This window comes from Schistocerca gregaria, chromosome X (assembly GCF_023897955.1).
Source record: "Schistocerca gregaria isolate iqSchGreg1 chromosome X, iqSchGreg1.2, whole genome shotgun sequence".
Lineage (NCBI taxonomy): Eukaryota > Metazoa > Arthropoda > Insecta > Orthoptera > Acrididae > Schistocerca > Schistocerca gregaria.
Genome location: NC_064931.1, coordinates 142,792,147 through 142,819,216, shown reverse-complemented (window position 1 = coordinate 142,819,216; position 27,070 = coordinate 142,792,147). Strand labels below are relative to the sequence as shown.

General features: G+C 38.2%; 1 protein-coding gene across 8 annotated transcripts in view; it reads left to right on the top strand.

Annotated features, from left to right (window-relative positions):
• Positions 1 to 27,070, top strand: part of LOC126299478 (transcription factor CP2) — a 793,232-nt gene that overhangs the window by 621,297 nt on the left and 144,865 nt on the right. For all 8 annotated transcript variants that reach the window (XM_049991412.1, XM_049991416.1, XM_049991411.1 and 5 more), the window contains 3 exons: positions 10,539 to 10,685; positions 11,614 to 11,724; positions 26,805 to 26,890. In XM_049991412.1, coding sequence (XP_049847369.1) covers positions 10,539 to 10,685; positions 11,614 to 11,724; positions 26,805 to 26,890 — 344 coding nt within the window. The remainder of the gene's footprint in view (positions 1 to 10,538; positions 10,686 to 11,613; positions 11,725 to 26,804; positions 26,891 to 27,070) is intronic.

Below are 27,070 nucleotides of genomic sequence, written 5' to 3'. Positions count from 1 at the left end.
AAAGTCATTATACTCGAACATAATACGTGTTCCAAAATTCTACAACTGATCGACGTTAGAGATATAGGTCTATAGTTCTGCACATCTGTTTGATGTCCCTTGTTGAAAATGGGGATGACCTGTGCCCTTTTCCAATCCTTCGGAACACTACACTCTTCGAGAGACCTACGATACACCGCTGCAAGAAGGGGGGCAAGTTCCTTCGCGTACTCTGTGTAAAATGGAACTGGAATCCCATCAGGTCCAGTGGCCTTTTCTCTTTTGAGCGATTTTAATTGTTTCTCTATCCCTCTGTCGTCTGTTTTGATATCTACCATTTTGTCATCTGTGCGACAATGTAGAGAAGGAACTACAGTGCAGTCTTCCTCTGTGAAACAGCTTTGGAAAAAGACATTTAGTATTTCGGACTTTAGTCTGTCATCCTCTGTTTCAGTACCATTTTGGTCAGTGTCTGGACATTTTGTTTTGATCCACCTACCACTTTGACATAAGACCAAAATTTCTTAGGATTTTGTGCCAAGTCAGTACATAGACCTTTACTTTCAAATTCATTGAACACCTCTTCCATATCCCTCCTCTCACTACATTTGGCTTCACGTAATTTTGTTTGTCTGCAGGGCTTTGGCTATTTTTGTGTTTGCTGTGATGTTCCCTTTGCTTCCGCAGCAGTTTCCTAACTTGGTTGTTGTACCACAGTGGTTCTTTTCCATCTCTTACGATCTTGCTTGGCACATACTCATCTAATGCATATTGTACGATGGTTTTGAGCTTCCTCAACACTATCTGCACTTGAGAACTTTTGTGTTGAGTCATCAAGTACTCTGAAATCTGATTTTTGTCACTTTTGCTGAACAGAAAAATCTTCCTACCTTTTTTAATATTTCTATTTACGGCTGAAATCATTGATGCAATAACCACTTTATGATCGCTGATTCCCTGTTCTGCGTTAACTGTTTCAAATAGTTCAGGTCTGTTTGTCACCAGATGGTCTAATATGTTATCTCCATGAGTCGGTTCTCTGTTTAACTGCTCAAGGTAGTTTTCAGATAATGCACTTAAAAAAATTTCACTGGTTTCTTTGTCCCTGCCACCCATTATAAAAGTTTGTGTCTCACAATCTATATCCGGCAAATTAAAATCTCCACCCAGAACTATAACATGGTCAGGAAATCTACTCAAAATATTTTCCAAATTTCCGCTATTTCCGTAAGGGGCTCCATCACCCGCCTAACGTTGGAGCTCCCAATCACTAATAATCCCCTTCCCCCGTGTGCCTGCTTGGACCTTGCTGAAGGAGCAGCCAAATGTCCACTCACAGGTAGAGCGGGCGATGCTGTACGGCCAGCCTCCACATTGACCCTCCACCTCGTGCGCCGCGAACGCCACTGAACCCACCAATCCCCTTGGGGAGAGGGTGGACCAACCGCGCCCGGTACCTGTGAAGATGCCTCAACAGCAGGGACCGTGGGTGAAGCATGTAACACCTGGGGTGTACCATGCAATGCACCAGATTCCCCCCTGCCACTACACTCTGAGGCAGCAGCCTGAAACTGGCTGACCGCAGCCATCAACACGTTCAGCTGTTCGCGAACAGTGGCCAGCTCCTCCTACGTCTGTACACATCAGTCACACATCCTATCCATCCTAAGAAATCAATTTGCTGTAGGAGTTAATCAACTTTTAACTAGTCTGCTAATTCACCAAAGGCGACTGATAGCTGACTAAACTGTGTTTACTAGACACTTCTAGTTGAAAACAATGAAAATAAGCACTACCTGTCTCTGGTCTGTATTGAAAACAAACACTAGCACTCCTGGCACTACATCTGACTAAAGGGACTCTCTCTGACTGTATTCAAAACAAACACGTAATCTATGGACTACTATTACTAGTACTCGAAAATTAAACCTTCCTAAAAGCAAAAACACACAGAAGAAGAAGTGGCAAGTTAGAAAAATACAGTTAATACTTAAATTAACGTAGCTCGCTGCACAGGAGATGTGAAGCAGATGGCAGTCTGTAAGACATGGTGGCCTGCTCCCTGTAAAAGGAAAGTATCATGGTGCAAGTCCCAATCAGGCACACTGTTTCAACTAGTAATTTTGTTTGTCCACTAACCATTTATTGTTTTAATCATATTTCTCTTTACACACTTGGCTAACCTTAAAATCTGTAACTGTCCAAGAGTGTTCTGATACATCCTCAAATGCAGTCTGGGCTCTGCCATTAAACCAAGAGGAGTATTGTAATGGTAAAATGGCTTAAGGAAAAGACTGGGACAATTCCTTTGAAAATGACACTGTTGATTTCCTTCCTCCCATCCTAGATTGTGCAGCATCTGTAGTGACCTCACCATTCATAGGACAATTAGCCTTAATCTTCCCTTTTCTACCATTAAATTTGTTAATGTCACAAACCCTGTAATGATCTTTACCACATGCATATACCTGATAATGGATTTCGCCTTAATTTCATAATCATTGTAGCTGTACACAGTCTGTTTGCTCTTATTTATTTTTTTTTATTCATCCTTAGGCTATTTAGTACAACAGTATCCGACATTGCAGATACAGCCCAGAAATAATATATACATATATTAAAACATAAGTAGAGGAGGATAGGATTAAGCAAGCATAGGGCAGGTAGTTGGCCATTGCCTTATCAATCGAACCACCTTAGCATTCACACTGGACAGGAAAGAAACCATGCACCTCCCAGCAGTGCATTAGCACTGGCATAACCACCTTGCTCGGCACATGATTTGTAGGAAAATCACAAATACATTGTCTACAATGAGGTTGCACCATGCACAAGAAGTAAATCAGTGATATACACTGATGAGCCAAAACATTATGACCACCTGCTTAATAGTTTGTTCGTCTGTCTTTGGAACAAAATACAGCACTGATTCTGCATTTCAGGGATCAGACAGTTTGTTGGTAGGTTTTTGGCATGTGCAAGTCATGTAATTCGCATAAATAATGGGCAGCTGATTTGCGTATATGGTGATGGTGCCCGATAGTGACCCAGATAGGTTCCATAGGATTTACATTAGGCAGATTTGGTCACTGAGACATCAACATGAGTTTAGTATAATGCTCCTCAAACCACTGTAGCACAATTCTGGCTCCAAGACATGGACAATTATACTGCTGAAAGACGACATCGCCATTAGGTGAGACATCAAGCATGAAGGGATGCAGGTGGTTTATAGCTGCCAGCATGTCTGTAAGTACTACCACAGGTCCCATGCAAGCACAGAAGAATGTCTTCCATAGCATAATACTGGTCCCACCTCCCTGCGTCCATGGTGCGCTGCACGTTTTGAGCCACTGTTCACCTTGATGTTGCTCCTTTGGCAGAGATGCCACATATCACCATGTATCATACTTCACAGAGCAGACAAGTCTCTGAAATCCACATTCTGTGAAGAGTTGTGGATGTCAAACCATGCAGCACCTAGTGGCAGTTTCACTGTCCTCCTACATGTTTCGGCAGATGCTCGTGACAGTTGCACATGAACATTCTATCAGATTCGCTATTTTTTAAATACTTGGTGACAGGCTCTGTGTAATAATAATCTGCCCATTGTCAGAGTCACTTACCTCAATGGATTTCCCCATTTGCGGCCCATATCTTTGCTAGGGTGTTCTCCCGACCAAGTCTGCTCTGCTTACGTACTTTTGTTCCCACGTCGCATGCCCATAATGCCACTAGGTGGCATCCAGTGTCACAATGGGCAGTAGTCAAAACGTTTTGGCTTGTCACTGTAACTAGAACATGAAATTTTGATATAAAACATATGTGAAAAAATTAGAGCACATAAATACATAACACAACACTACAGAAAAATGTAACACATGGAAAACCTGCCAACACTGTATCCATCACAAGTAGCTGGCACCAGATCTCTTCTCTGAGGTGAGGTGGTGTAGTGCACTGCATCTGAATCAGAGGAAACAGAAAACCAACAGCAGAAACATTCTTTGGCAAAGACAAACATGGCATAAATGGAACATCTGTTACCAGAATCAAAAGAACTCAATAACAAGGGCCTAGTATTTCTGTAAGCTAACATATTCATTTACATTGTAGAAATACTTCTCAACAAAAACTGATTTTAACTCTGCTCTAAGAGTTAAGTTAAATGATCCTTCCATTTTGCGTTGATTTCTAAAAGTTTTGTGCTTTGTACCCTTTCTAACTCATTTCTCCCCAGTACCAGTTGGAGATCTTGGTTTTAATTCATCTTTCCAAATTGAATATAACTTGTTTTCTTCACATTAAGGGTCAGCCAGTTTGCACTGAACCATGAATACAAGGACTTGAGAACTTGATTGGTTGTTGTTAACAGAGATTTCTTATTACACTGGTGCAATCTTCAAACATGATCTTAGCTGCACTTTCTGTGTATATGATTCATATAAATAAGGAACAGAAGGGTGTCTAACATATTACCCTGTGGTATGCCTATTTTGGCTTACTTTGCATCAGATACTACTCTGATTTTATGATTAAAATTAGCTGATGTGAGTCCCTAAACCCGTGATGTATTTTGTGGATAAGATTGAAACCACATGTTTTCTATTCCTTTTATCCCAGTTGTTTCCAACTTATCTAAAATTATTTCGTGACTAACAACATCAAAAACTTTAGAAAGATCTAAATTAACTCCTACACAAGCATTATTGTTATCAAAGTTCCTATTTCATCTGTGTAACACATTAGTGTTTTTGTACTTCTATCTGTTTGAAAGCCATGTTGATTATTATTCAATAGACTGGTCATTTAAGCACTTGGTGAATCATTGTTTCATCATTCTCTCAATTACTTTAGAGGAGGGATATACAGGCTGTGGCCCATGGATCACATGCAGCTCACCTGTCACCATTGGTTCCCACAATTTTTTATTAAAATATTGTATTTCATTTCTAGATTTCTTTATGCTTTCCTTTACTGCTTGCTCAAATTTGTAGTGTCAGTAATGACTCACATATTCGTACAGTTCTCCAGAACATAAACTGACCTTCCCCAAGGATGGCTTTTACCAGTCTTCCCATACCCAGGTAAATAATTTGTTAGTAGTTTGCAATCATATGTTATGGAACTGATGCTGTCAGTCAAAACAGTTGTTTTGGAAATGCCTTCCTGAGAAATTGAAATTTGTTGACATCAACTGAAGTAGTTATTATGTCTATTTTCCTATTTACAAGGCAGTGTTAGAGAAGTTAAAAGCTAACTTTAAGATTACATATAGTAAAAAAGTTGGTAACTTGATTTCAACCTTAAAGGTTTGCTTCACTAAGTTTCATTAGGTGAACCCATTCCTAAATTTATTTAGCGACCCTTGTACCATTTTGCCTAAAAATGCGCCAGACGCAGTGCAGCTGGAACTCTTAGAGGTGCAAAATGATGACACACTGGAAATTAAATTTGATGAAGCATATCTGTTGAGTTTCTATTGTTGTGTCAATAGAAACAATTATAAGTTATTAGTAGATAATGCATTAAAATGCACTAGCTTCTTTGAGTCACCTTAGACTATTGAAGGGTGTTTTTTAAATGAAAGTAAAAAAATGACAGGACTAGCAGAGTGGGTCATAAGCAACTACCACATAATAAAACATGTCTGTATCCCTTAGCGTTTGGCACTAGGTATTATTTAACAGTGTTGCACGCCACTGGGAAGGCAGACATACAACCCGCCATCAGAGTTGAAATGATAGCAGGTATTCCAGGTGGACAACACCATAGAGTTTCTTCCAGCATTTGCTGGGACACAAATACAATGTGTTTGGCAGTGCAAATGCCTGTTTCATATGATGATGTGTAGAGGGCAGCACCTGTGCACATTGCAGAGTCTGGTTCATCCTGTGTCAGTGTGTCAACAAACAGGGACAAGGGACAGTCTTGTGTTTGGTAGTATGTGGAGTGGACATGAAATGGAGCAGTTTTCTTGAGAGGAAAGGGCAGATGTGGATTGTTTTTATGGGGGTGGTGGATGGAAATGCTAACGCTGCTCAGTGGATGTACATTAATTGGTTTCCAAATCGTTGAATGCCAGATCCATACATGTTTACTACTATCCACAGGTCCCTAAGACAGACAGCTGCATTTTTGTTGAGTTGTCTACTGACAAGGTATCATAATGGCACATGTGCATTTGAGGCCTACTGTGAAACCTGATGCATTCATTTTGTGATGCAGGTGCAAAGGCTGGACGGTCACAGTCATTAATGCACAGTGTATACATCAGAGTTTGAAGAAGAGGTGTTACCACTGCTACAAAACATGCCCACAACAAGCTCATGGATTGTTGCTCAAGAAATGGGCGTAAGCTATTCTACAGTCTGGTGTGTGTGGAATGAAAATGATTTGCATCTTTACTGCTTACAGAAAGTTCAAGTCCTTAATCCATAAGATTTTCTGCATCTCATTGACTTTTGTGACTTATCCAGTAGTTTTTCCAGAAATGTGCCATTCAACCTGCATTCCCATACTTTGTACATTTTATGGATGAGACATCATTTACAAGGGAACGTGTGTTCAACAGCCACAATCAACATGTGTGGGCAAGGGAAAATCCACGTGGCACCTTTGTTCATGGTCACCGAGAGTGCTTCACAGTCAATCTTTGGGCTGATTTGGTAGGCAATAATCCGACTGGTACATATCTTGGTCCATACTCTGATGACTGAACATTAGCAGATACTTAATATTCTTAAGGGAAACACTGCCAGAGTTATTGGAACATGTCCCACTCAATGTGAGACAGCACATGTGGTCCCAACAAGACAGTGAATCTGTGCATTTCTCTCATGTGGTGCAAAATCATTAGGCTGAGACCTTTTGGTGAGAACTGGATAGGGTGCAGTGGGTTGGTGGCAGCATATGCACATTCCCCCACCTTGATGCTTCTTAATCTTTTCATCTGGGGACATCTGAAATCTTCTGCTGTTGAAACATCTATTGAGATGGTTGAAGAGCTGATAGTGTGAATTATGGAAGTCTCTGATGCAATCCCCACTTTACGAGGGGCATTTGAAAGGGTGCAAAAATCTCTCAGGCGCATGGCATGCATTCAAGCAGAAGGATGTAACTCAATCAGTTCTTGTAACTGTTTACAAATAAATATCATGAAACACCAATCCTACCACTCTTTTTGCCTTGATGTCACAAAAAAATTGAAAATGTTGCTCTGCAAACCTGCTACCATGTTCATTTGGGTGGCAGGATGTATGCCTACCTTCCTGCTGGCACACAATGCTGTTAAATGATGCCTAGTATCAAATTGGGGTGCTATGTGAAAGTTGCTTGTTGTGACTCACTCTACCAACCCTCTCATTTTTACATTCGTTTTAGAAACATGATGAATATGTGCACAAACTTTTTCCATGGCCACTTGCTGAATGAAAGTTTTAGACTCCTCAATTTTTATGTATAATTATAGACTGGTTACTAAAATCTGTTATTTTAGCAATAAAATTAAAAATAAAATGCAGTAATCCAGTCTCATTTCCCATAAAATTTACCGTGTTCCAACTAATACCAGACTGTATAACAAGCCAGAATTATTTGACAGATTTATCTTAATCATAGTTATATCCCCAATTTACCTGCACCCATTCCAGTTTCATCATTTAGCATATTAACTTCTCAATGCTTTCAGTTTGTTTGCTATTGGGCCCTGCACAAGAATTACTTAGAAGTTCCACTGAACTTGGCACAATCTGTGCTGTGCTCCTTGTAGCTCTTTTGAATGTGTCCTGTAGAACCACTAGACAGACATTACAATGAAGGCTCTTAGAATTCTTAGTGCTGATAAGATGATTCCATTGTCAGCTGTTCTTATTTATAGCTTTTAGCTAGGGAATTTCCAAACAGAGGTTTCTTGTTTTACTGTTTACACTTCCCCATCCCTGTAAGCTTATTCAGTCACCAAGGGAACATTCTCAATGTACTGAGACAAAGTGTTTCCTTTTGAGTTTCTGTATTTTGTACAAATGGTACAGTTCATTTCAGAACATGATGAATTGTAAAAAGGTAAATAAATAAAATCTGGTGATCTGATATTGTATGCAAAATGCTACAATTTTCAAAAAGTTTGGAATGTGGCTCAAAGGTGCCTACAACCTTCCTCTGTAATGGTGCGGAAGTGTGGCACCGTGTGATGTCACTCTTGGGACTGGTGGTGCCTCTATACAGCAAGGTCTCAACATGTACAAAAGAAGGCCAGAGCTCAGAAGTTCATGTGAGGTGTAATGTGGATTAATGCTGTTGCACTGACAACAAATTTCACCACAGTTCTGTCCAATGCCTGTGTGAACTGGAAGAATTCAGAAAGTTGAAATAAACAGTTCACATAATATGCAAAAAACTGGTGATTTCTCAAACTGGGGAACAATCAAGAATGGGGTGCCACAAGGTTCGGTCTTGGGTCCTCTTGTGTTCTTAATATATATTAATGACTTGCCATTCTATATTCACGTAGATGCAAAGCTGGTAATTTTTGCCAATGATACAAGTATAGCTATCACACCCAACAGACAAGAATTAACTGGTGAAATTGTAAATGATGTTTTTCAGAAAATCATTAAGTTGTTCTCTGCAAATGAGCTCTCATTAAACTTTAACAATACACAGTATATACAGTGCCACACAGTAAATGGAATGACACCATTAATAAATATAGACTTCAATCAGAAATCGGTAGCGAAGGTAGAATATTCAAAATTTTTAGGTGTTTGCATTGATGAGGGGTTGAACTGGAAAAAACACACTGAGGATGTGCTGAAACGTATGAGTTCAGCTACTTATGCTATTAGGATCATTGCAAATTTTGGTGATATACATTTGAGTAAATTACCTTACCATGCCTATTTTCATTCTCTGCTTTCGTATGGCATCATATTCTGGGGTAACTCATCATTGAGTAAAAGAGTGTTCATTGCACAAAAGCGTATAGTCAGAATAATTGCGGGAGCTTATCCAAGATCATCCTGCAGACACTTATTTAAAGAGCTAGAAATCTTCACTGTAGCCTCACTATATATATTCACTTATGAAATTTGTTATTAACAATCCGAATGAATTCAAAAGTAATAGCAGAGTACATGGCTACAACACTAGGAGAAAGGATGATCTTCACTACTCAAAGTTAAATCTAACTTTGGCTCAGAAGAGGTAAATTATGCTGCCACAAAGGTCTTTGGTCACTTACCTAATAGCATGAAAAGTCTGACAGATAGCCATATAGCATTTAAAAGGAAATTAAAAGAATTTCTTAATGGCAACTCCTTCTACTCATTAGAAATAAAGTAAGTGGGTAATTTCCCAACCCCCACAAAAAAAAAAAAAAATTGATTGTCATGTAATATTTTACAAGTACTAATCTAATTTAATCTGTGTGTCACATGATGGGAAGTTCATTACACCCCTCTTACCCACGTTTTACCTTTCCTTTTGACACTTCTGTGATGGAGGTCAGAACTGCAACACTTAGCATGGAAGTCACATAGTTTTTTTATGGATGGTCAAGGAAAACATTTCAGACACACTGCCACTCAAAACCAACTTGAAAAGTCCTCATAAGATTGCATAAAGGGCAGTGAAACCACCTCTTTCTGTGGGGCACTGATTCACACACATTTCATGATCAAAAATGACAGTTGGCAGTCAGTGAGCAACAGGATGACATTCTTGACAACCTCTGACACTGGTAACATTTTCCAGATGATTCAACCTTCCTCTAAGGACGTAGTAGGCTAGGAACCCCATTGAACATGATCACACGCTTTTAAAGTGCAGTGCGACTGCAGTATTTGCTCCGGTTTACACGATGGAACCACTAGGGACCATTCAAAACCATTCAATAAAATCTGAATGTGATCAAAAGCAGTTGTTGTGCATTTAAAAAATTGACCTGTACAAAAACAAACAGCCTGCAGGTAGGCTACACTGCTGATCTTGCACCTGCTAGTAAGCATATGGAATTGAAGGGTTGTCCAGGACTGCCTGCCTGCATGCTCCTAGGACATGGGCAGTGAGAGACACTTGTGCCATTTCAAAACAATGATCCTTTAATTTTGTTGCTCAATGTGCAATGCTGTCTGAGTTTAATACTGATAATGTATTGCCATAGTCACACTGGCACAGTAACTAATGACAACACAAACTGTTAGGTGTAATGCTATGGTCGCAGGTTTGAATCCTGCCTCAGGCATGGATGTGTGTGATGTCCTTAGGTTAGTTAGGTTTAATTAGTTCTAAGTTCTAGGCAACTGATGACCTCCGAAGTTAAGTCGCATAGTGCTCAGAGCCATTTTAACCATTTGTTAGGTGTAAAATAACAACATAAAATAAAGTGGATGTAGATGTAGAATTTTTTATTGCAAGACTGACATATCCCTTCTGAAATATTAATAATAAATATTTGTAGAGTAATGATCTATAATTACATGCATTTTTCATAACTTCTGTTGTAGACTGAAGAGAGCAAGCTTACAGTGCCAAAAGTATATTTTTATTTTTTGTTGCAGGTTAACTGTATAAGCACTGAATTTACTCCAAAGAAGCATGGAGGAGAAAAAGGGGTTCCATTCCGTATTCAGGTAGAAACATACCTACATAATGAGGGTAAACTGAAGTGGCTTCATGCAGCAGCGTGTCAAATAAAAGTTTTCAAGGTAATTATTCCAGGATTAACTTTTTTCCTTTAGCTCAGAGTTAGTGAAAACAAAACAGAAAAATATTTGTATTTACAGCTTCATTGAAAGTAAGCACTAGCCACATGATCATTTGAATGTCTGTCATTTCATTTTTGCAAAAACTGGTTCCATTAACTAAAAGAATAAGAAACCATTGCAAAATGCATGACTTCAGCTTGAAAAACTGTGATGATAAATAGAGCAATCACACATTTCAAGTATACTGTGATAATGTTTCAATTGCTTCGACTCTTTCAGTAGTTTCTCTTGAAAATCATTAAAATATCCCAAAGTATTTTCCTTTCTCTGCAGAGAATAAATCCAGTTACTGTAACTTACATTCACATTTAGTTTCTTCCTTCAGAGCTTCCCTCTGGCTTTCAAACTCTAATATCAAGTGAATTCACCATTTATGCAGCTTTGATCATGAACCATTCTGTCTGTTCTGTAAACAGTCTATACACATTACCTGCATTGAACGATGTAGGAAAATTTACAAAACTGTGATTAATTCTTATGATCAGGGCTCACATTCAACTTTGGACATGGTTTTTTTGTTGATTTAAAAGGAATGGTGAAGCTTTCATGTGGTTTGTGCTTCGGTGACTCGGTTGACAGAGTGCTGCACACCAGAAGCAAGGGTCTACATTAGTGTCCCTGTGTGGCACACGATTTTAAATTTCTATACTTCACCAACACTAAAAGATTCAATCTTAACTTTTTTTTTCTTTTTTTTCCACACTGGGTTAACCTAGTACAATATATCAGTTGTACCTTGAATGTTACAGTCTTTAAAAAATTCATAAGCTTTGTGAAGCCAATGCAAATCTGATGTTTAGCTAATGAATAGATATAAAGTTCTTATTATTGAACTAGTTTCAAAGATATATGCTTTGTAATGTTTCAGTTAAAGGGAGCTGACCGTAAACATAAACAAGACCGTGAAAAAATTCTGAAACGTCCACCAGCAGAGCAAGAGAAGTTTCAGCCTTCATATGAGTGTACAGTTTTGAATGATGTAAGTTACATGCCATAAATGGTTTATTGTTATTATATCATCATGTACTCTTTAGTCACATTTCCTTTCTTTCTAAGTTACCAATTTTCAGGCCTAAACATTTGTTTACTGCAAGCTGATTTCCCTTTAAACTGATGATAAATCATTATTATTACTAAGTTTTCATGTTAGACAATTGTGTGTGTGTGTGTGTGTGTGTGAGCACGCACATACGTGCACTAAGCTATCTATGTCAAAAGTGCATCTCAATTAACATTTTCTTTGATTGTTTTTGTATAAACTGTTGTTGTTGTGGTCTTCAGTCCAAAACAGATTTGATGGAGCTCCTGTGCAAACTTCTTCATCTCTGCGACTACTGCACTCTACATCCATTTGAAGTTACTTACTGTAGCAAAGTCTGTCACCATCTACAAGTTTTACTTCCCATACTTCCCTTCAATACAAAATTCATGATTCTTTGATGCCTCAGGATATGACCTGTCAGCTGATCTCTTATTTTATTAGACTTGTTCCATAAATCCCCCCCCCCTTTTCCATTTGGTTCATTGCCTACTCATTAATTACTCGATCTACCCATCTAATCTTCAACATTCTTCTTTAGCATCATGTCTCAGATTTTCTGTCCTTTTCTTGTCTGAACTACTTATCAATGTTTCACTTCCATGCATGCACCACACAAATACCTAAAGAAAAGGATTCTGAACACTAAAATTTTTATGTAGGCTTTATGAATTTCTCTTTTTCAGAAAGGCTTTTCTGGCCATTGCCAGTCTGCGTTTCATATCCTTCCTACTCTGATGCAGCATCAGTTACTTAGCAATTCATTTAGCAAAACTCATTGACTACTTTTAGTATCTCGTTTCCTAATCTAATTCCTTCAGCATCACCTGCTTTATTTTGAATACATTCCATTACCTTTGTTGATGTCAATCTTATAACCTCTTTTCAAGACAATATCCATTCCATTCAACTGCTCTTCTGAGTCCTCTGCCGTCTGACAGAATTACAATGTCAGTGACAGTCCTCAAAATTTTTATTTATTCTCCCTGAACTTTAATTTCCTTTCCAAATTTCTCCTTGGTTTCCATTACTACTTGCTCAGTTTGAAAGGCTGAATAACATCTGGGACACACTGCAACCCTGTTTCCCTCCCTTTTCAGCTACTGTTTTCCTTTCACTTCCTGTTACTCAAAACTGCACTCTGGTTTCTGTACAACCTTCGCTCTCTGAAGATTTTCCCTAAACTCAAAGAGCATATTCCAGTCAATGTTGTCAAAAGTTTTAACACCCATCTTATAAAATTAAGTTATAGCATCAATATTGCTTCGCATGTTCCTATGTTTTTCTGGAACCCAAACTGATCTTATCTGATGTTCGTTTCCACCAGTTTTTCCATTCTTCTGTAAATAATTTGTGTCAGTATTTTGCAATCTTATTAAACTGTAGGTTAGATAATATCCATACATGTCAGCACCTGCTAGCTTCAGAATTAACACATTAATGTCAATAAGAATGAAACACAGCTGTACTTAGATATGATTGTTATGTCACTACCAGTTTTATTCAGTGAACATTACCAAGTGCCACTGAAATTTCACCCACAGTCTTTGTACCTAATTCTCACTGAATTTTGCCAGTACCTTGGCTCAAGAAGTCTAATCATATCAAGTAACATTAAATGCACACTCACGAACACAATGAGCACTTACTGCTGGCTGTGCTTGCCCCAGACAGTCATCAGAGTGTTCGTGTGCTCCCGACATTCCAGAATGTGCTTTCAGTGTTATGTAAGACAATTAGACTTTTTTAACCATACTGATACAATTCTGTGAGAATATTGGGTGAATGTTGGGGAATATTTGGTGGCACCTTATGATGGTCGTTGAATGAAACTGGATGTTGCATAATAAACATACCTAAATGCAGTTGTGGTATTTCTTATTAACATTACCATAAATTAGCTGTGCGAGCACAAAATGATGAAAATGTACACATTATAATGTTCTTCTCAAAGTCTCATGGGGTTTTGCCTGTTGTATATTTCTTGAAGACCAAGTGGAATAGTTTCATCATTGCTGGTAGCCTGAGGGTCATGTTTCATCTTAGAGCTTTCATTGTTCTATCAAGTTCTTCTCACTGCAGTGTATCCTCCATTTCATCTTCATTATTACCTCTTGCTTTCTGATCTAATTTCTTTGAGTAGCCCTTTTATGTATTGTTTTCCCCTAGTCATATATGTTTCTGCAGCCTTGCATTTGTCCACTAGCCATACCTGCTTAGCCATTTTGCATTTTCTGCCACTCCTTTTTTTAGGTCTGTGTTCCCCTTTGTATGCTTCATTTTGTATTTCCTCATTTTTTTACATTGGATTCACTGTTTCATGTTTTTTTTTTCTTCGAAAGACTGCTGCTGGACCTTTCTATTTGCTTATTTGAACCTCTGCAATCTTCACTATTTCATCTCTCATAGCTACTCATTCATCTTCTATTATATCAGTTCTCCTTTTTCGTCAATTGTTGCCCACTGCTCCCTATGAAACAATCTTTGGTTATTTAAATTTATCAAGTCTCCATCTTATCATTTTCCTACCTTTTTGTAATTTCTTCCATTTTAATATGCAGTTCATAAAAGTAAATTATGGTCAGTGTCCATATCTGCCCCTAGAGATGTCTTACAGTTTAAAATATGGTTTCCAGATCTCTATCTCACCATGTATAATCAATCAGAAACCTTCCAATATAACAAGGTTTTTTTGTGTGCATACAATCTTGTCATGATTCTTAAGCAGTGTGTTAGCAATGTGATCTGTGGAACATTCTACCAGTCAGCTTCCCTTGTCATTCATTCCTTCCAGTCTCCTTCGTTTTTTATTCTCTTCTTTCTCATGCTATCAAATTGCAGTTCTCCATCACAATTAAATTTTCATGTCCCTTAACTGTGAATAATTTCTTTTTATCTCACTACACATTTTTCATCTGTGGAACGGGTTGGCATATGAACTTGTATTACTACAGTGGGTGTAGGCTTTGTATCTATCTTCGTTATGATGATGTGTTCACTGTGCTACTCATAGTAGCTTAATCACATTCTTATTTTCTTATTCATTGTTAGACATGCTCCTGTATTAGGCTCTTTGATTTTGAATTTATAACCCTGTAATCATCTCACCAGAAGTCCTGTTTTTTCTGCCACTGCAATTCAGTAAGTCCCACTACACCAAACTTCAACCTATCCATTTATCTTTTTCAGTTCTCTAACCTAATTACCATATTAAGTTATCTAACGTTCCATGCCTTGACCCATAGCATGCCATTTTTTTCAATTAATTAATTTATTTTTTTCCTGATGGCAACATCTTTCTGAATAGTCCCCATCTAGAGATCTGAACAGAGGGGATTATTGTAACTCTGGAATATTTTACTCAAAAGGATGCTATCATCAGTTAGGTATACAGTAGATGAGGATGTCCTGGCTGTTCAGCTTTTGTTTAGCTGTTCACATTACCAACACTGCAAGGCCATGTTGGCTAATGTTACAAGCCCAGATCAGTCAATCAACTGGACTGTTGCCCTTGCAACTATTTAAAATACTGCTGCCACTCTTCAGGAAAAATATATTAGTCAGGCCTCTCCAAAGATTCCCCTTCATTGTGGTTGTGGCTGTGATACAGCTATCTGTATCATTAAAGCACAAAAGCCACCCTACATCAGTAAGTTCCTTGGTTTATGGAACTGTGTATAAAGTAGCCACACAACCATAACACAAATTGAATGGGAGGAGGGGTAAGAAATAAGCCTGCAGGAATGTAAAATCTGTCAGTAGAGAGAAACTGCATTTTAAAAAAATTAATTTAAAAATAATACTAAATATAGTTTATTACTAATTTCAGTTACTAAACAACTATAGTCAGACACAGTGTCTACTTACGTTGTAGTTAGAACACCATTGTACGCTATTATAACTTGGTACACGCTCATGAACCAGCCAAGTTTCAATACACTGTTGGTTATACCAATGAAGTTACAGAATGCAAATATGAACCACATTTATTGCCCTCTGTATTGCTTTTGGTATACCCAACAGTGTATTGAAACTTGGCCTATTATAAGCATGTACTGAGCTATAATAGCAGACCATGGCATTCAAGCCTACAGTGTCTTTACTGAGTGATCTGAAGAATGTTGTTTAGCAACCAAAATTAATAATCCACTGTATGTAATAGATCTTTCTTGTGATCAAGACAATTAAGACTTTGTAAAAAAAAAATTGAAAGCTTTTAAAATACATAAGATTGCTTTTCTCCATCACCAGATAATATCAGGTCTTATTAAACTGAATTTAGACTGGTGGTTAAATCAGTTTTCTGTTGTAGAGGCCTTTTTTTATTTGGCTTATGTTGTCATTTGTTTGTATCTTACCCTTAGAATGCTACAGGAAAAGATTACAGTTATTTAAAACTATAATTGTGTTTCTAATATAAATACAGCATTTTGATAATGAGAAGCCTTTATGTTAGTTGGTAGTGACTGATTATATCTGATCAACTGTTGCAAAAACTCTGTTTAATGGTTTCCATAAGTCATTTCTACAAAGAAAATATGATTTATACCCATATTGTCACAGCACTCTATTCATATTAATGGTCAATCTGTATTTGTACACGGTGCCCAAAGAAAACTGACCCAGAAAATGTTTGTAAGTCTGACAGGAAATAAATTACTCTATTTAATGACAAAGAAGGATGCTTAGAATGCTTAAAATTGTCACCATTAATGTCATTGCACCACTCTGGATTATTTATGAAACTGAGACACACATTCAGCAACTTTGATTGGTGGATGGCTTCAATAGCAGTTTTAGTATTCTGCTGGATCTCTTCCAGTAGGGGGGTATGAGAGTACATTTACCACTTTAACATACCCCACAGGTAAAATGTCAGGGAGAGAGAACATACTATCTTGGACTCCAGGAGACTTTACTACATTTTCTGAGTGTTCTTTCTCATCTCACGAATTCTTGCCAAGGCTGCATATGTTGGGTGTGCTGTTAGCCCACTTTGTATCTTATGATCACTCTGCCATTTAGATTAAGTTGTCACATAATATCACAAATACTTTGGGGCTAATTTTATTTTGTTCACCTTCTACCAGTGGTCTGTTAATCTGTATGTATCCACATTATTTTGATTTTCTTGAATGTGGCATGCTTTTTTTCCCTTTTTTGCTGACCCTTAAATGTCAAGTGATCTTTAGATCTGATGAGAGTAGTTAAATATTTACAAGTGTTTCCTTCTGAATAGTCATCTTCACATCATCACCAACTATTTCATTATTTTCAATCATGCCATATGACTTGGTATAAACAGATGTACCGTATTCACTAGCTTATTGTTTTCTATAGTGGGTTTGATAATATCCATGAAAATGGCTTAGTTTTCTTTATGAAGGCTGGAGTATCTCAGAACCAATTCTTTTGTATTATGTGCCCAAAACATGTTTTGATATATGGTTCTTTATGCAGTTTAAAGCTGGAAGTAAATTTTGGATGTTGTCGAGAAACTTGGTACCTTTCTGAAGTGAAATAAGTTCTTTCTAACCAGATCTTTGATATCTTCATCCCACCATTTTATCAGATGTGGTTTTTGAGGTGTCTGTAAGGACCTTAAAATACGCCAGAAAAATATCAGAGATACAATTTTTCAAAAATTACTATGCCCTTATACCCTTTTATGATAGTCATGTAGTACACATGGAATTGGGGAATGATTTGTGCTCTTCTGAGGATAGATAGAATTTCCTTTAGCTCTATGAAGTTGACACGATTCTGTTTGAACACTATATTGTTAAGTGTACAACACCACTGCTAAGATCCATTGGTGATGCAAGCTGTAGCAAATGGGAAAGGGGGAGCGCGAAGGTATGAATGGATGCACGAGGAGCCTGTGAATGTAGGGTAGAGCCTGAAGGATGCAGACACACAAGAAAAAGATACAGGCAGGGGATGAGCACAAGAGTGCAGGAAAAATGTGGGCTACAGGCAGGGGATGAGCACAAGAGTGCAGGAAAAATGTGGGCTGCTGGGTGGTGGAAGGAGGGGGGGGGGGGGGGGGGCAGGGTGGCGGGAAGACCAGTACCATTGCCTTTTCCAGAGAATGGCAACAACTGGATGGAGGGAGACCAGCAGGCAGTGGGGAAGGTGTCCTCACAGCATGAACAGGAGCACAGAAATAAGGAAGGATGTGTGTTACACATTTGCAAAAGCACGTAGTGCTGTGATGTGCTCGAGAGGAGGAGGTCGACCATGGCGTCATTCGCTGGAAGTCGCAGTGTGCATTGACAGGCATTTTTGGGCTGGACAGTTTGAGGACAGCTACAGGTTTAGCAGTAGTGGAATCAGGGGATGACAATGGGACTGCCATCTGCACACTCAGCAACAGTGAAATTGTAGCACATGGTCGGGGCTGCACCAAGGCAAAGGCATGGCAGATGAACAACATTGGACATGAGTGGAAAGAGCAGTGGGTTGGCAGCAGTTGAGTCATGATGCTGTGCACAGAGAGGTGGCCGTGGCTTTGATATCATGGTTACAGCATCAGGCCTGGTGAGAGGAAAGTAAGTAGGGACCTCAGTGCTGGCAGATGTGGTGCACCACCCGCATGATAGGCCAGCCATGGCTGCATCCTCATGGCAAAGATGCAGGGGACAAAAGCAGCATTGGGCTGATGGTCAAAGGGGGTGGCAAGTACGTAGTGAGAGAGGTCGGGTGCATTGAGAATGGAGGACACTGCGGAAGCCAGATGATGCATCCTGGTTGACCCAGCCTTGTGACGAAGGCCTGCCATGGCTGCATCTTCATGCCAAAGCATAAAGTGGCAGGGCAGCATCGAATCCAGCTGAAGGCCCGACAAAACAACATTGGCTGATGATCCCAGGAGCTTCACTGTGTAGACTCAAACCCCATATACAACAGATGTCCAGATAATGCCAACCTCAGGAGAAAGGCCAACCATGGTTGCAATGTGCGGAGCAGCGTTGGGCATGCCTAGAAGTGGGCAGTGGGCAGGCAGTGGACAAGATAAGGAAATGGTGTAAGGGCCAGTGAGGGTGCTGGAGCCAGAGGCAGTACAGATGTATGATCTGGAGCTGGGTCAGCGTCAGCCCTGACACATGGGCAAGCGGTACAAGCTACCTGTGACAAACCATCCCTCTTGGCTGTGTTTTGCCACAGACACACACACCAGTGATGAACCATCCCATGTGACATTGTTTTGCTACCAGCAGTGACCTTCATAAACACAGTGGGAATAGCAAGTCCACAAAAGTACAAAAACTGTACATACATCATGAAGTCATCACTCACATGAAGTGTCCAACTCGGGCAATAAGCAATGTTCCATATTACTAACTCTTAAGTCCTTTGTTTCCATTGTTAAGACCCATTGTGGATGATGCATGCTGCTGTAAATGATTATTCCCAAGTTGTACTCAAGAATACTTTATTCACAGCACTAGTTCACAACAAAATTTACTTCTAGTGACAACTGATAAATTGTTTGTGATTACTGGAGAATACCAGAAGTAAAGTTCACTGGCATAATAACAATTTCAAGGGAAGTATATCCTGGGTGGAGTTCATGGGGCCATGCTGTGTGGCATACTGTGAAGCAAAGTTGTTGTGTTGCATTGTAGGTGGAGAATCCAGGATGGTCTCAGTGTGTTCAGATTGGTGGGCTAAGAGGTGTAGCCAGCTTTTGGCCTGGAACTGAGGGAGAAATTGACTGTTGCTGCCTGAGATTGCACTCTGATTTAAATAAGTATGCCTACAACCACATGATATGTAGACAGAACTTGTTTCCTCAATAGCAGCACTGCTGGTTTCCTGATGTGGGGTGCTGCTCAGATGTGTGGCTGGTATCCCCTGCTGGTGCCTGAAACAGTCAGTATATCAACAGACTGAATACTGTATCTTGTCCACAGTATGTGATGCCCTTGTAGTATTTTAAATAGTCTCCAGCGGAGAGACTCCTGTAGGCCAAGACTAAGCAATACACAGGGTGAAGATGTTCTCTGGAAGGATAATGTAGTCTTTCTGTGGCTGATATACAATATATTCAGCATCCATCAAATTTCCAATGTAATGAGTGCCTGTATCCTTTTGTTGTCCATTGTAGAATGTGCTTTATTCAGAATATGTTTGATCATAGGTTTGAATGTATAGTTTTGTAGTCCCCTTTATAGACCACAAAAGTCATTTATTAACTCTTTACTGAATATATTGAAACACAGAATAAATGTCACATAGTTCTCAAAAGTTACTGGTGCTGTAAATTTTCTAGGACTATATTGAAAACAACCAACCAATCGGGAGTAACAAAACAGGGTGGGGGTGAAAGATGGAACCATTCTTAGATAAAGCTGAAATCAATCACCTGCCAACCCATTATCATAGACCCCAAAGCAGAACTTAATAATGGTAGGTGGGTGTCACTATACTCGCATCCCAAGTAGGCTCAGCCCACCATGACCAAATAACATGTAGTGAGGCATATCGATAAAATTGAATCATCCATTGGTATGTCCCATGGGATATGGCATAGGTTGTTTCTCTCTGTGCTTCTTCCAAAAGTGGATTTGTAAATATGCAGCTCATATGCAGTTAATGATAAAACTCAAGTGACTGTCTTTTATTGGAAAAAGCCTTATTGTTACATTTATTATGAAGCATGTGACCAAAGTCATCTCTAGATTTTTTTAAGACTTCTATTGCCTACCAGTAGGATACTGTGATCCACTTGTAAGATTTTAGTAACAAAAGTGCATTGCATAGTGACAAACCTGGCATTTCTTCATGAAGTGTGCAATATTTACTATCCATGAGAGACATGAGACTATCATCAACCACCATAGGCAAAAACAAATCATTTAGGGTCAGTGTGCTGTTCTTGTGGAATTTGTTGCCTGTCAAAGTAGACTAATTGAGAATAAAAAACTTTAACCTACAATCTTCTGGAGGAGCCACAAGTATGGCTGTAACACAACTCTTTCAACAAATTTTGTTTGTATGTCTGTATAAAATTTGGTTAAATTACAAAACAATACTCATCCATGATATTCAAACTATGTCTTACAGTTTTTCCCCTTAACTATATGTATTTTGCACCAACAAATAACAATTTACATTACATTCATCACAGACCGTGTACAGTTGTCCTGAATTTTGCATCAGGGTGAATAGTGCCGAGATATTAAAGAGAGAGGTTTTCATGGGGGAGTTTCAACTGCTGTGACTTCAAGCACATCAATAGCTTATATTTGAGTAAACAGTGTGGAGTATGTCATATTTTTCCAGACGAGGATCTCCAGTTCTCTCCTATCATTTAACCTGTCTTGCATAACATCACAATATTAAGAAAATATTTTTCAAATTCAGTTTAAACTGTGTCTCTCATGGTGATGTGGCATTTATTAATCTCAATATAATTCTTGAAATAAACTTTTTATATTGGACACTGTTGATGGTCAATTACACTGTAAAACTGTAAACACTATCTTTTTGATGCTAAGCTGCAAAGTTAACTGTAAGCAGAAACTATTTATGGTAGGAGTTCAGAAAGATCATAGAATATCTTAGTAACCTGGATAGTGTTTACAATAAGATATTCTATGATCTTTCTGAACTCTTACCATAAATAGTTTCTGCTTACAGTTAACTTTGGAGCTTAGCATCACAAAATATGACTTTGGCAACAATATACCCACAATAAAATCACTACATGACCTTCGAACATAACAAATTCCTGAATTTTTGGATTTATAAACAACTACTAAAGTAAAAATTACATTGCAAGTAGTGCCAAAAGTTTAGGTAACTAAAAGTAACATATAACTAAACTAGTATCAGTGTTTGAAAGATGCCATATTTAGAAGTCTTCATGGAATAGTGTATCCTGTGACTTGCCTTCAAATGATAATCAAAACTGATTTGATGATTGGTCTTTCTGGTGGTTAAATACTCTTTTCAGCTATAGGATGAAGATATGGTTATAAAATGTTTTATCACGCCCATGTTAAAAACCTCAGTGTTGCCACATTTCTTCTATATATCTATAGAACATGATACTTGTTGATAATCATTTTTTTTCAAATGCAGTGGACAGAACTGTGACACTTCGTATGTCTTATTCAACACAACACTATCTGTTTCATCAGCACTTTCTTCCGCTCAATGTTGTTGTGTTGTTGGCATTGTAAGTCTAAGATGATGATGATGATGATGATGATGATGCAGAAGTAACCCACATTTTATTCCTTCTTCTTTCAGTTGGTTATAAGTGGTGTGCTCTGTTCTGTTGAGTATGCACTGAGATCTCTAACTGTTGCATGTTTAATGCTAACACTGACAATGGTTCTGCAGTTTTCAAATAGTTGAATAAATATGTGTTTGCTCTTCAGGCAATCTCACAGGACATAATATTTATTCTGCATTTCTCCTCCTTTGAATCCTATTTTTTTTTATACATTATTTGGTCTCTTATTGCTTCCGTTAATGTTAAAGATGGTTTGCAGTTAATTGGGTTTGCGTCCCAACTTTCTCACACTCCATGTTGCACGTTCATGCTGTGACTTCATTTCTGGATTAATTTCCCATTATTTGACAATATATTCCTGGAAGAATTCTGTTAATATCGCTTTTCTGTTCTCCTTCTGATGTCTTACTTGCTTGTTCTGTTCATTTTGTTATTTCTTCTTATACAAGAGCTTAACTTCACTGTTATAAAACTTCACTTAAAAGTGTTTTGCATCTTTCTTTTTATGAAGATGCACTGTAATATCTTCATTTCTGAATAAATTGCATTTTCCTTATATTTTTAGTTATGTGGACTGCATTACTGGTGACCTTGAAACATGGTGATAAGCTGTGTTTATGCCTTAATTTCTCTTTTAGTAAATTTCTGTTTTTTTCTCTATTTGGCTTGTAATTATTTGATGTATATAAGTATAATAATTGTGCACACCCTCAGGTCATGGTCAAGATAAGACTTGTTGTAGGTGAAATAATTGGGAGAAGACATCTTGGAAACAGTTTTAAGGTAATAAAGTGCTTCATGTGAAGTGGTAAAGACTTCTTCTGTTGGTGCTTTACACTAAAGTGCCCAAAGGAATCATCAGTGAGTTTGTGTTGGTATTGCCTAATTCAGTGGGAAGGTGATGATAAAAGTGAACTATTAACAGTGGTAAGTATTTGGAAGGGAGGGGGATTTACAACACTCAGAAGCACTAGAGGCAAATAACAAGACAGCACAACATAAAAAAGGGAACATAAACAGTCCAGCACCCTATCAGCATATCAGGGTCCATAGAACAGAGCATAAATTTAAATAAGCATGGGAAAGGGAATCACTGCGCAACAGTAAAAATGTTTAAGGTTCAAAACTACCTTATTGTTTTGCATGTACACCTACTGAATTCAAAATCTCCAAAAAATTACTGATTTTTTGTTGTTCTGCATGTATAATGATGTAATTTTTTACCAATCTACATTTTTAGTTTGGGGTAATTTTGGTTTTGAAGTTGTTACACCTGTTAAATGACAAAACGTAACAATTTCCAGTTGTCTGTAGGTTATAAATGTGGTTGCTGTTGCCATGACTGAGTTTGATATTTTTTGTGGTGTAATTAGTGCAGAATTTTTGGTTTTTGAGTGTTTCTGAAATGTAAAGGTCATTAAACTAAAATGCCATGAAAATGTGTAAATTCAGTAACTAATTATTGTTACATTTGCTGTGAAATAATATTTTCACCACAGAAAGGCAGTCTGAAGCCTCTTTTGAAGACTGTCTATCAACTTTATTTTGCTATGAAAGGCAACAGACCAGGATAAGTCAGACTCCACATATATGTTGCAGTTCTTGTTCATTTATACTAAAAGGATGGCTGAAAAAATTATCTGTGACTTTTGTTGTCCTATGATTTGGTGGGAGCCACCAAACCATACAGATAAATGATATTTCTGCTTCACTCTGCCTATAAAGGCAGGATTTTCAGTGAAGAAAAGAGAAAAAGTTAAATATCCTCATCTTCCATATGCTATTCAACCCATTCCACTTTGAGATACTTTATTAGTTTCTTTTCCATGCTAAAATTATGAGCTTGAAGTAGAAAATGAAGACAGCATGGAAGAAGAAGGATCCAATAAGCCTTCCACATACCATGTCTCTGATTTTGATGAAAAAGTTGATAACCCACAGAGACTAAGTGATCTAATTAAAGACCCTGACTTGTTGAAGGAGAAGGCAGATCTTCTAGGGTAAAGACTACAGCAATAGAATCTTCTCCAGTGTTATGTCAAGGTCTTACAGTATAGACATTGTCATAGGGATCTGATTGCAATTTTTTATCCTCCCCAGAATAAAAAAAAATCTTGTTGTTTGCTGTTATTTCAGTGCTTAATGAAATATTTGAATTATGATCCCACTGATTGGAGGCTATTCATAGACTCCTCCAGTCTTAGTTTGAAAGCTGTATTACTTCACAATGACAACAGTCTTCCAACTGTTTCCCTTCTATTCCTGTTGGTCATGCAGTTCACATGAAGGAGACTTATGCCAACATGGTAACCTTCCTTGACTCAACGAAATATGGTGGAAAGAAGTTTAAAATCTGTGGTGGTCTGAAAGCCATCACCTTATTCCTAAAAATGCAGCTGAGGTATACTCACTACTGTTACTTTTATGTATGTGGGACAGTAGGGGTAGAAAATCACGTACTCAAGTGGACTAGCCTGCAAGAAATCTTAACTCTAACAAGGAAAATGTTGTCAAGCCTCTCATCGACCGAGAAAAATTCTTCTGGCTTTGATGAAAATTTTTGGCAAAAGTATGAACTGAGGAGGACAGGCCATTAAGTGATTAAACAGAAACTTCTTACATTAAGTCATGCAAAAACTAAAGAAGGTATTTTGTTGGGACACAAATTCCTGCATTTGACCAGATTTTGAGGGGGAAAGAAAAGGAAGCTTGGGAAGCATTAAAGAGAGTCCTTCATGGTTTACAGGCAGCAAGAGAGTTCAAAACTACAGACAGTTGATGACAGTACCTCTGCAAAAATACCATTAACTTGGATGCAACATGCCTCTTAAAATTGATTTTCTCCACTCATATCTAGCCTTTTTCTCCTCTTAACTGTAGAATCATCAGCAATTAACATGGAGAAAAATTACATGAGAATGTATCAGTGGTATGGGAATGAAGCAGTTCTTGTGGATTATTGCTGGACTGTGTATAGGAATGCTCTGGAACTCACTCAAGAGGCAAGCCAAAACACAATGATCTCATAAAGCCACCATATAATTATCTTGAACCAACCAACTGATTGGTATTCTTCCATCAGTTTAGGGTGCTTATAATGTAACTGTCATGAAAAAAAGTCAACTGGATTTTCAGTGTCATTGTCATGCGTAATTAAAATGTATTGCTTTCTCTTAACCTTAGTACTTCCACATGTTGTATGTCATAGAAACTAGAGATAATAAAATTTTTCTTTCTCATATTCATTTTTGTCAGTGCAGGATTAGTACAATTTGGCTCATAAAGTGAAGGAAACATTTTTTTGTGTTGGGCAGTAAAAAAGGCCATGTCCTTTTTTAAAGGAGCATATACACTTGAAAGATTGTCACTAACAAGTGGTCCATGAGCCACTTGGGGAAGAAATGGTGCAGATAGCCTCATCTGAGCATTCTGAGTGCCTCATTTGTCATGAGCAGGTAGACACTTTAAGCAGGGCCATCCCATCCCCTATAGCCCATGCATATTATTGTGTTCACTGGAACAATCAGCAGCAGATGGCTGATGCTTGAGCAGCTCTTGACCTACTTTGCTCACATGTGTAAACATGTGTTAAGGAAACACACTAGCTTTACTCTAAGTGATTTAGGGAAACTACGTAAATTGTTCATTAGACAGAGGAGTCAACCCACTCCTCCCAAATGAACATAAAGTGTCTTAATCACTGCACAATCTCACTAAATACTGCTAGCCTCTGGAACTCCAGGTTAGCTGTGTGTCTGAACCAGTGTGAGAACCAAAGAGACTGAGTCTTTGTAGATAGGTGGTGGTCCATTGTTCAGGTGACTATGCATATCTGTGGGCTGCTGAGAAATAGTTGTTTCTGTCTTAGCAACATACAGTGTGTGTTCTCTTGGAGCTCCATCATCAAAAACTTGAATAGCAACAGCTCTGTATTTGGAATGAGTGAAATCGTGGCTGTGCAAAAATTTGTTGTTCGTGATGTACAGAAGTTTGTAGAAGAAAGGGAAAAGGAGAAAAATGTTTAAGATACTTGTTACATAACAAAAGATGACCTGCATGTATCGCATTAACAGGCAGTATGCTAGCTTGCACAAATGGCAGGGACATGAGCCAGTCCCGGATTGAATCTGTGCAGCCATTCAGCTGTGGGCTGGTACAGTGGCCAGCTCTAGTGCAGTTCGTAGGTGGTTTTGCATGTTGATTTAGGCAAATACTGATTATTTTGGCAAATACTTAGCTAGTGTCCAGATTCATCCTCAGAGAATATGATACACAAACAGTTAAAATACGGCAACACCGAATGAGGCCTTCCGTGATTCATAGAGATATGGTGCATACAGCTTCCCTCCCTCAAGTTACCTTTATTTATTTATTGTTCCGTGGGACCAAATTAAGGAGAATTCTCCATGGTCATGGAACAAGTCAATACATGAAATTATAAAACCGTGCTGACTGTGATGTCATAAATGACATCAAACCACAGAGTTTAATAATAGAATTAAATCTGTCTAATCTTGAAAAAGTTGACCCTGCATTAGATGGAATAAATGATAAGGGAAAAAAGGAGGAAAAATATACAGATGCATTTTATAAAGCCCTCTGGAGGTGATCTGTTCCATGGCAAATGACATCTGCACAACAGGCTGTAGGTTCTCTCATATAAAATGTACACTTCCATTTTATTTATCCATATATGTTACAAATCATTAATAAACTACCTCATTACACTGGAAGAATATAATTTTCCAAGTACATAATCATCTATGTTTTACAGATACCATCAGATCTGATCATGCATACATCAATGTCACCCATCGTTGGAGGTAGTACCACGAGTGTGTACAGCCCACCAGACAACCAGTAAGTAATAATTTTCATAATTCCCTGGTTTTTAACTAATCTTTATGATGCATAAGAACTTCAGATTTAATACAGGACCTTTAAAATTTTAATTCTAGCCTCCCCAAAATTATTAAAACATTTGCAAATTGCTCCTTTTAACGAAAAAAACAACAACATGCATGAGGATCCAAAACAATG